Genomic DNA, 10863 nt, shown 5'->3' with positions numbered 1-10863 from the left:
TGTAAAACTTCGGTAAGGGTTCTCAAAGGAGAGTAGAGATAGTTAGCTGCGGAAGGATGAATCCATGGCTCTTCTTGAGGAAATCTCTAAGATTCCCTTAATGGTTTTAAAGTGTGTGTGTGTGTGTATGAAAATGTGTGTGTGTGTGTGTGTGTGTGTGTGTGTGTAGTATATGCATATAGAGGACAGAGGTTGATACTGGGGGTCTTCCTCCATTGCTCCCTCCCCTTTAATTTTTTGAGACTGGGTCTCTCACTGAATCTGGGGCTCACAGATTAGCTGGTCAGCAAGTTCCAACGATCCTCCTGTCCCTTCCTTCCTAGCATAGGTATGAGCCACCATGCCTGGAAATTTTATTGGGGCCTTGAACTAAGGGCGTCCTGCTTGAGTGGCAAATAGTTTATAGACTGAGCCACCTCCCCAGCCCCAGTTTATTGCTTTTTAATTGCACTTTACATAAGCAAACACCCACCATCTTGCTATGTAAGTGAATCCAACATTTCCTTTTGAATCATAGACCTATGAGATTGTTATTAAATACTGCCTCTTTTTAGCCACCACACAGAAGACCTAGTTAGGCACCATTGCACTCTAGGAGATTAGAAACTGTATTACTTGTTTTGGTTTATTGTTGATAGAGATGCCGGGGACCAAACCCAGGGTGTCATAAAAGCAATTCATTAGTATTTTTAACAATAACTATAGAGCCAACTCTATATTGTGGGTTGTTTTGATTACCAATCTAGTTTGCTGGCTTATGAGAATTGATATAATAATTTCTATCTGCTTCTTTAACAAAGTGATTTTCTGTCTTATAGTAAAGTTGTCATAGATTAGAATGGAATAGATTTTTTAAAATATATTTTTGTAATTTTATTTTTATTAGATGTATTTATTTTATGTGTATGAGTGGGTGGGTCCCCCATGTGTGTGCATTTTCCACAGAGGCCAGGTGAAGGTGTTGGATCCCCTGGAACTGGAGGTACAGATAGAGGTGAGCAACCATGTGGGAGCTGGGACCTAAACCTAGGCCCTCTGCAAGAACAAGTCCCCTTAACCACTGAGCCATCTCTCCAACTCCACAGAATATAGTAGAATTCTAAGATTGGAGGAAGCCTTAAGTATTAGTGTGAAGGTCCCCAAATGCCAACTCAATGCTTTGGTTTGTTTTTATCCTGTTTAAAATAAGTTCCCAGAGTTCTGCTTCCCCAAAGAGGGCAATGACTGCATGCTCATCCATCAGCAATAATCAACAGGAGACAAAGATGTCACTCTTAGGTAAGTCATATCTTCTTTGGATGCCCATCACTGTTGTCCCAACTGCCTTCTTTATTTATCTCACCACTCCAACTAGTACGTACTTGCATTTCAAAGCCAGAACCTATTCTTCCTTTGGTGTTTTATGCTTATAGGATCTGAGGCCCAGCACCATTTTGCACTCTGCCCAATGTTACATACACAGTCCATTTATGTTCATACCAGATTTTAGACTCTTATGTCTAAGTTCTAGTTGTATACTACCATAGGAACACTAGTCTGAAGACTGGCCCAGGTTAATTATTTTAAGTAAAATATGACATGTTTTATAAACTGTGGTTGTGGTTACTTATTCATGAGAAAGAAGTGAGAGGGCTAAACATTTTTTTAAGGATAAATAATGCATATTTCCTATTTAAAAATACCTGAAAGCAAGATTTCTCAGCAGGTCCCAATACAGACCTGTGTGAAGGGCCACAGAACCTTAAAGCTAGGGTTGTAGACAAGCTCAGATCACACAAGCAGATACTAGTGTAATGCTATGACAAGTTCAATAATAAAAACAACAACCACTGTCATAAGTCCAGCATTCACTCATTTAAAGGAACAGTGTCATCTGTGAATTTTCACCTGCGACCCAATGCACTAGGCTCTATTGCGTATTTCCCCACTTCATATGCATAAATGCCAAAGCTTGGCTCAATTTACCCCCAAATCACACAAGTAATGAGCATCAGAGAGGAAACGGAGACTCAAGAGAATCTGACCACAAAGCTATTAACACTTGCCACATTGCCAGCTCTCCGGGAGGCAGAGGTGACTTTCCTGCTCATACGGAAAAGCCCCTGCAACCCTTCTGCTGCCCGAGTTACCCACAACCTCACCACCAGCAGGCATCTCCATCACCACCTATCAGCCGGAACACAAATCCTTCTGATCACAGGTCATTAGAGTCACCTGATGCAGTAGAATGCATTCAGGAACAATTGAAATTCAATGCACCTGCCAGCAATCACCACCCGCCTGGAGCTGCCCTACTGGGGTGAAGTGACAGCAGGCCAGTCACTTTTGTGTCCCCGTGAAGCTAGTGATTGTACCTGCTACACAGTAGGATCTTCAAACTCATTTACTGCACTGAAAATATCTAGCTTGCTTGCTTGCTTTCTCTTTCCTTCTTTCTTTCTTTCTTTCTTTCTTTCTTTCTCTCTCTCTCTTTCTCTCTTTCTTTCTTTTCGTTTCTCTCTCTCTCTCTCTCTCTCTCTCTCTTTCTCTCTCTCTCTCTCTCTCTCTCTTTTTTTTTACTGCTTGCAACTACACAATAAATAGTACACAAAAAACTTATCTGTTTTTTTTTTTTTTTTTTTTTTTTTTGGTTTTGGTTTTTTTTTTCCTCCCTTGGTCCCTAACAAACACTGGTTTAAAAGCAAGGAAATGATTCGTTTACCCTTCACAGAAGAGAGTCAAACTAAGAACCCAGGAAGCCAAATGTGAAGCAAGGGTGGGAAAGGGGGCTAAAGATAAAGTGGGTGTCAGATAGGGTTAGCTGTGTCTCTTTTAAGTGCTGACAATCTTTTTTCGGAGAACTTTGAATATCTCTTTTCATTTGTGGTATGGGTGTGTGGGTGGGTGGGTGGGTGGGGGTGGGGGTGGTGGGTAGGTCATTTTCTGGTGACTTACCACTTTCCAGTACTCTACCCCACTGATTTATGTGAAATTGGAGTGAAAGGCTGAAAATTTGCCCAAGGTACTATAGCAAAATGCTTTACTGGGAGTCTGCGGCTATGGTGGTCAGCATCAACAAATATATAAGCAAAGTTTGGCCCTTTACAGTCCCAAGGCTCTTCCCCAGACCGTGGTTCACTTCTGACCCTGCATATTAGACATGGACCAGATAAAAGCACAAGTAATGAACAAAACGTCAGGCAGTCTTAGCAGCATCTAGAATATGAGATATCAGACTAAGACAGAGGCATCTCCTTCTCACATGGATGTCCCTCGTGTACATGGATACACCTAGTCCCTGGTGGGAGTGGCTAGGGTCAGTGTTGTGGTTGACAGGCCAGGATAAACAGGAAAGAGCCAAGTGCTATTAGCACCAGCTCTGGTCCTATGACTTTCTCTCCCTTCCTAGGAACCATTAAGAGCTTCCAAGCACTTGGGTGGCACCGTGACAGTTACTATTTCAAAGAAGGTACCACTAATGCAGAGAGTTCTAACTGAAAGCTGGGGGTTGGGGCGAGGTGGGGGGTGACCAGAGGCATGCTGCAGAAGCCTGAAAGTCCCTCAGGCAGGGGCAGGTCTGTGTGAAGAGGAAGAGTCAGATTCTCAAGTAGGAGAATCCAGGAGGAGGACTTCCCAGCTGAGCATGAGTCATGGGAGGAAGGGCAGGACACCATCAGGTTTCTGGCCCAAATAAGTGGAAGAATAAAACACACTTTCAGTGAAAGCACTCCACATCCAAAGGTAATTCACACAGATACACAAATCTGTGTAATTGGGTTGGCAGTGTAGTTTAGTTGGCAGAACGCTTTCAAAGTATGCGTGAAGCCCTAGGTTTGGTCCCCAGAAGCACATAACAGGGTTTGGTGGCCAGGTGTGGGGGTGCACGCCGTTAATCCTAGCACTTGGGACACGAACACAGGAGTATTAGAAGTTCAAGACTCTCCCTGCTAGATTAAAGAGTCTGGAGTATGTAAGACACTGTCTCATTCATAAATAAATAAATTAATTAATAAAAATTCAGACCTATAGATTTTAGGAGAAAAGGGAAATTTTGGGGGAGGGGCAGGGAGCTTCACAGAGCATCTGCTGGACATAAACCAAGACATATTCATCAACATATAACCAGTTAAGAAAGTGTCCTCACACCCTTGAAGCTGACTGGTCTAGCTTGAGTAGTTGTTCAACACTGTCACATTTCATTCTTATTGCTTACAGTAGAGAACCCAGTGGTTTTAAAGGACAAGATCTGCCATGGCATTTCTCTGAACAAATAAGACAGCGAAGGTCCTAATGGAGTACCGTGGTAAGAATAACCTTATTTCTTATGCAAACTATTTCCTTTTCTATTTATTTTGAGTTTTGATTCCTTGTTGATTACATACTTATGTGTCAACTGTGCATTCATTTTGCTAAATGCTATTTTCCCTATATCAAAGGTAAATTCTATGTTTCACTCAAGACCAAATCTCATTGAAAAAAAAAAAGTGGATTTTTTTTTCTGGCTTTATTGAATTTGTACAGTTTTTTGTTATCCATTTGAGAGTTGTACTAAGAACTACTTCTGAGATTCACTGCCAGCAAATAGGAGTGTCTTAGGAGTCAAAGGGCCTTAATTCATTAAAATGTCATAAACAAGTGGCAATGTGGCCACAATTTTTTTCTCTTAAATCTGAGTCTCCCATCATGAGCCTGTATCACTGGGAATTCCAGTCTGTAGTTGGGAAGAAACAGGGCTGTAACGTGTGAAAACACATTTCTCCAAACTGCGTTCAATGAAAGAACCACTCTAGCACAGAGAGCAAGCAGGAATACATAACCATGCTCATTCGTTATGTTTCAGATTGGCCCTGTGAAAAACATGAAGAAGAAAAATGACATTTGCTTGGGAACTTCTCTTTTTTTTTTTTTTTTCCTACACAAAGGGAATGTTTTGTACAGCTGATATGATCGATTTTTATTGGCTCGGTTTAATTTTTCTCTCTTCTCTAATAGAGCATGGGTTTTGTTTCTCTTGTTCTCCAGTGTAGCCTGCCGCACAGCCAGCCACAGTCCTCAGCATCCCTCTTAGCTTAGAGAAGGTCCGAGGAAGCACCTGGGACCAGAACCAGAGTACCAGATTGTAAGAGTGGGTGACAGGGATGGAGTGCCTCATCCTAGATTCCTCCTTCTTTCTCTTTCTTTGAATGAAGGCTGGCTTCAAACTCTAGATCCTCCTGTCTCAGACCTCTCAAGCAACACTACAATGACAGGGCTGCACCACCACACCTAACTGGAACCAGCCATTTCATGTTCTAGCCAAACAAAGAAGCCAACTGCCTTCAACAAAGACGCAGCAGAATTGATCCTAAAGTTGTTCTCTTCACAGATACACAGATCTATGCTCTAGAATTTGTTGCCAACACCACACAATGCTAGTGACACCTGGGACTTCCTGTTCCAATGGCAGGTTGGTAGCAGGTAGGGTTTCTTTCTGTCTGCAGAACATTCTGTCTGCAGTCATAGCATGCCAGAGTCACTGATTTTCTTACTTAGTGAAAAATGCTTTCATTTGGCTTTTTCCTGAGCATATGAGGAAGCAGAGAACATGGGGCAGGTTGCATGGGAAACAAAGTCCTTAAAAACGTGGTCTTGGAGCTTATGCACAAACTTTGTGGTTTTGCATAAAATCGGAATGGCCAAATCTACTCTGCTGAGGTCAGCAATATGAGGTAATGAAGGACATACAGGACAGAACTACTGGCTCCATTGTTACTTCTGAAACCTGAACTGCTTTTAGAAATAAGGGCTGGAATGTTCCATAGGAACTCAGAGCATGGGACAGCGGGGCATGGCACACACTCAGTGTGGGCTATTTAAAACCAGGCTCTTGGCTTCCCTCTGTGATTCTAAATACGTGAAATCCCACTGCCCTACAGCAGCCGGGGACTATTTCTATGACATTGCCTGGCACCTGTGCTCAGAGTGGCTGAGTCTACCCAACAGAAAGAAAGTAGAGTACAGGCCAGGTTTCCAGCGTCTAGCCAATGTCCACCTTGTGTCAGATCGAGAGAGCACTGGGGGACTGAGAGGTCTTGAAAGTTAAGGATTCATTGGACTATCCCAGTTGCCTTAGCACATTTTTTTTAAAAAGCGCATTTTAAACAAGCCATTTATATGACCAATAAATAGTGTAAGCAAAACTGATCGTTTTCTCAGGATCAGCACAGTCTGTAGAAGGAGCCCAGATTTATAGACATTGCCCCTTTCTGAATTATAAAACCTGTTTAAACATGTTTTTTTCTTTGACATGTTAACACTTCCTGTAATCAAACGGATAAATAAACCCTTAGGAACTCTGTACTTAATTGCAATCAACCAAAAGCCTTAGGCAGGAAAGGACAGTAAGAAACCTTGTTACATAATGTCAAAACACCTGATCAAGTTTGTAACGGCAATCAAACAGTCAAGCCAGTTGTAGGATTTCTGACAGACCACAGAATATATTAAGTAACTTTTAGCATTTTATCTTGATGTAGAAAAATTAAAGCTACAGCCTTTATAAAAACATGTAAGACTTTGCCAAGGCCAGTACCCCCACATCTTGGGCTTGATCTAAAGCTGCTTGTAGTGATTCACACCTTTGATCTCCGCAGTGGGGAGGAAAAGGGGAGAACATCAGAAGCTGAAGACCAGCAGAGCTCTTGGCAAGGTCAGTCAGCGTGAACTATGTGAGACCCTTTTTTTTAAAAAAATTAATACTTAAATTTTTATTTCTCTCTGATCACAACACTTCAAAAATATGTCTTATCATTTCCATTTTGTAGATAAGGAAGCTGAGGGGAGAAGAGGGAGAGGGAGAGCTGGTCTGAACAAGACCACATGGCAACATTCCAGTGATTAGTGTGATGAGATTAGTGGGGTGAGATTCGAACACAGGACTCTTCAACTTCAAATGCACAGTGTTTGCCCATGCATAAACACAATGGCTAAGCATGGATGGCAAGGAAACAAATATAAATCTAGAAAGCAAATAAATTAAAAGCTTGGATCTTAATCACACAGTTAAGTAAGATATCTCAAATTCAGCATATGGACAGTCGACTGTGTCTGTTTTGGAAGTGTCTGTCTGCTAATCTATGATTGATGCTGGAGCACCAGAGACCCCTTGACTCTCATGTGATACCCATGAAGAACTAGGCTCCAGTTGCCAAACATTATTCATCAGAACAAATTATACATATTTCATTATCCCTGTAAAGAGGTCTGATTTCCTAGTCCAGTGCTATTTTTGAATATTTTTCAGGCATGGACTGAATATGTGGCTCCCTTGTGGCCATCTCAAAACATAGAACAAGGAGTATTTGCTGTATTAATATCATCTTTTCCTTGCTGTGAGGGGACTAGTTATAAATTAGAAAGCAGCCTCTTGAGAATTCGTATTTTAAGAAATTACCTAGAAAGAACCAAGGGTGTTTTTTTTCCTCTCTCTTTTTCTCCCCACATGGTAAATCATACAGAGACATAGTCTGCCCCAGATCCCCAAGAGACAACATCTTGAGTGCATATGTGATGCTGGGCTCTGAATTGACAAACCCAAGAACTCCAGCGCAAAATAACCGAAGTTCCCCAAGTTAAAAATGAAAGTAAGATCATCAAAATTAGTATTCTTGTTGCATCGTCCCAACAACTTCACAAATAGCCATTAAGCTAGACAGCATCACAGGTAATTGAATTTAAAGAATCAACTTTTATGGTGGATGTGAAGTTACAAATAACCCATCTATCTCCCGCTTTACCCATGTTCTCGCCCCTTTCAGAAGCATCATCACATTCAACAGAAACAATATTAAGCTCGTTTTACTAGAAGGCTTATCCGAATACATGCCATATTAAAAATAGTCATTATATAAATGTTTCTCACAAGAGCTGCAGCGATGGTGTGAATAAGAAACTCCCTTCTGAGATTTCAGTAAAACCAGATCTCACAAAGGATCTGAAAGAAAACAAAACACACACACACACAAAACAAACAGACACACACACAAAGAGACACACACAGAGAATAGATCTTATGTTAATCCAATTTACCATAACAGTTGCTATATTCCCCCACTATTTTATAAAGTACGATTCTGTCCCTTCCTAGAGGAAGCGAGAGAGAGAGAGAGAGAGAGAGAGAGAGAGAGAGAGAGAGAGAGAGAGAGAGAGAGAGAAAGAGAAGCCTGCTCCAGGTGCCTCCGGATAATGTCCAGGGTGGGGGCTAACTAAGCATGATCACTAGCAGCTTATCAAAAAATCACAAATTTTAAATGCAGGAAAATGTTAGTGCTGTCAAATGGTCAGGCATGCAAGAGGAATCTGTCTCACGAGCTCCATGCCCCTCTCAGAATACATACAAACCCCCAAATCCACCAGCTGGATTTTTTCTTTTAAATTGTAAATTAGATATCAAAATGCTTACGGGCCTTACAGTGAGATAACATCAGGAGGAACGGTGCGTGGAATGGATCTCGCATTCTCACATAAAGCGTTATCTTTGCTACAAGTACACACGGCAGGGCATTTTGGCTTCGCTGGTTTCTTCCCCTCAGTCAGCAAAACCACAGAAAAGAGGCATAGGAAATAGGCAATTCTTTTCAGGGGAATGCAGGCATTTCCCATCCTTCTGCTGCTTTCTGATTCCATGCAGTCGAGAGAATATCCCCACACATGAACAGGGCTTCTGGAATTCAGCTGCTGATTGTCTTGCTCTAAGAACAGGTCACATAGGAGTCCACCCTTCTCTGCTTCTCTATCTGCTTTTTTTTTTTTTTTTTTTTTTTTCAAAACAGGGACCTCCAGCTGATTCGTGAGCTGTTCCTCGCTCAGGCAGCGCACTGCTGGGGGAAGAGACCTGTGAGGTGCTGCGAGGTGGGAGCGAGCCAACTGCTGGAGGAAGAGAGCCGACTCACTTCACAGAAAACACTGAGCACAGACCAGTCTTCGAAGGCAAGCGAAGTGATGTAACAGAAAATAAACAGCTTTCTGCTTTCACCGGGAGGCCCTTTAATTGTTACCAAAAATAGGACGGCATTATGTCTTATTAGTGGGTGGGTGGGCGGGCGGGCGGTGGGGCATAGCATCTTAGCATAGGATGTGGGCAATCTCGGGAACCTCTGGGAATTTGCTCTTCATGTAGCAAACAGCCTAGTAAGAAAAACTAGCTTGGGGGACAGTCTTGGCTGGGAAGAGGAAGTTAAATGAAGCTGTCTGCTGTTAAATCCGTGCCTTCCCTGGCAGAGCCCACCTGGTTGATGCCACCGTTGAATGAAAAACCCGTGAACACACGGAGACTGTCAATTTCAGGGGAATACAGTGTGACTGAATACTTCTCTGACACTTATCAACTATTACAAATTATTGATTTTCATAATCCCCCACCACCTTGCACAGCCCACTCCTCCCTCCACGACAGGGAGGCGACAGAATGGTAAGCCGCCCCTGTGTATAATCCAGTCTCCTCCCTTCTTGCTCTCCCTTCTTTGGCAGTGTTCCTTCTAAAAGGCTGGAACGTACTCCCTGCCAGCAGGAGGCAGCCAACTCCAGCTTCCTGGGGCTTTGAAACTGGGTCTGGCTCACCCAGCAGGCTGCAATAAAGTGAAGTGCTAGAGTAAGCTAGAGACCCCACTTGGAGATCCCAGGTCATCTGGAAAGAGCGGATTTTTACAGACAAGGGAGCTATCCTGCCTGTAGAGTGGGGACATTAGGGATGATAGAGACGATAGGACAGATGGTCTCCTCATGACTGTGGGAACCAAATAAAAATCACAGGCTCTTATTGGCATATATCATAGGGAAGAAGAAGACACTCTCTTGGAAAGGGAAGTTTGTTTAAGGACAAAATCAAAATAGTGTGACCTTGGCTGTGAGGTTGTCCAGCCCCAGAGAGTGAAAATATCCTTAGGACAGTAGAAAAGAATGTCCTTTGACCAAGCTGATGGCGGCCATCCCTCATGGTGGCATAGCCACTCTGGTAAGTCAAGCACGGTCCTTCCTTTTCTTGCTTTTAAAAATTGAACGTATAAAATGAATTGTTCGAGTACCCGTGCCTTTATGAGACAAAGCCACCCTTATCAGAGGTCTTTGCCTTGCCATTCTCCCCCCCCCCCCCCCGCCCCTTGTAGCTGACCCTAGGCCAACTTCAGTGAACTCCTTTTGTTTGTTGGCTTAAAAAAAAAAAAAAAAAAAGAGCCTTGCTGTCTGTCTATGTAGCCTGTGATGATCTTAGGTTTTGTTCTTTCTGCCTCAGCCTCCAAAGTTGTGGGATTACAGGTAGGTGTTACAACTGACTCCGGGCTCAATGGCTCCTTTAACTCTATTGGCTTTGTGAGAGGAGGGCAGTGTTAGTCATGTTCACACTCTTATTGGATTGCTGGGATGAGGATGATGATGGTGGTGGTGATAATGTTGATTCGAGAGGATTAAAAGCTTCATGGAAGTGGAAACTGCTGCAAACCAGGGCCAGCATTCACTGTGTACAAGGTGGGGGTATCCAACGTGCCTGTAGGAGCTCGTTGGACAATGCATGGTCTATTCACATGCAGTAATCATATATTCACCTAATATACTTCAAATTGCCCCACAGTGTTATAATAAAGGGACTTGCCTTGGTCGGAGAGGTCAGGGCACACTTCTATGAAGAAACAGTGAAGGAGCGAGGAGGGAACAGCTTGTGCAAAGCCTGGGGTGCTCTGCCGAGCCATAGGATGCTGCTGCTGCTGCTTTAAGCAGAAATTCTTTCCTGGTGCATGTTTCAAAAAGACAGGTCTTAGAGAAGCCCTGCCTGTAAAATGGACTGTGTTACCACTGTGGATGAAAGAGACTGTTCTCGGAAACCCAGACCCGTGGGCAAGCCTCAGCTCACCA

General features: G+C 42.9%; 1 protein-coding gene and 1 long non-coding RNA gene across 7 annotated transcripts in view; one reads left to right on the top strand and one right to left on the bottom strand.

The window, feature by feature from the left end:
* The window catches only part of Lgi1 (leucine-rich repeat LGI family, member 1), a 44253-nt gene extending 35414 nt beyond the window's left edge, over positions 1–8839 (bottom strand). The window contains exons 1-2 of one of the 3 annotated variants that reach the window (NR_157558.1): positions 8420–8839; positions 7880–7951 (exon numbers count right to left, since the gene is read on the bottom strand). Coding sequence is in view for 1 of the 3 variants with exons in the window: in NM_020278.3 (NP_064674.1) it covers positions 7880–7951; positions 8429–8643 (287 nt within the window). In the remaining 2 variants the exon portion in view is untranslated. Of the gene's footprint in view, positions 1–7879; positions 7952–8046; positions 8144–8419 lie in introns of those variants that run through there. The other 2 variants (NM_020278.3, NR_157559.1) reach the window with 2 other exon arrangements.
* Positions 946–8992, top strand: Gm32771. 4 transcript variants are annotated; one of them, XR_003952844.1, is made up of 6 exons: positions 946–994; positions 1190–1278; positions 4195–4282; positions 5345–5425; positions 6612–6667; positions 8790–8992. It is a non-coding gene; the product is annotated as a predicted gene, 32771 (long non-coding RNA). The 4 variants fall into 4 exon arrangements; XR_003952845.1 differs by adding an exon at positions 5002–5098 and having other exon boundaries at positions 961–994; positions 5345–6667; XR_001782698.2 differs by having other exon boundaries at positions 961–994; positions 5345–6667.
* Positions 8993–10863: the final 1871 nt, after the last annotated feature.

This window comes from Mus musculus, chromosome 19 (genome assembly GCF_000001635.26).
Source record: "Mus musculus strain C57BL/6J chromosome 19, GRCm38.p6 C57BL/6J".
NCBI classification, from domain to species: Eukaryota; Metazoa; Chordata; class Mammalia; order Rodentia; family Muridae; genus Mus; species Mus musculus.
This window is presented reverse-complemented; position numbering and strand designations above follow the sequence as displayed.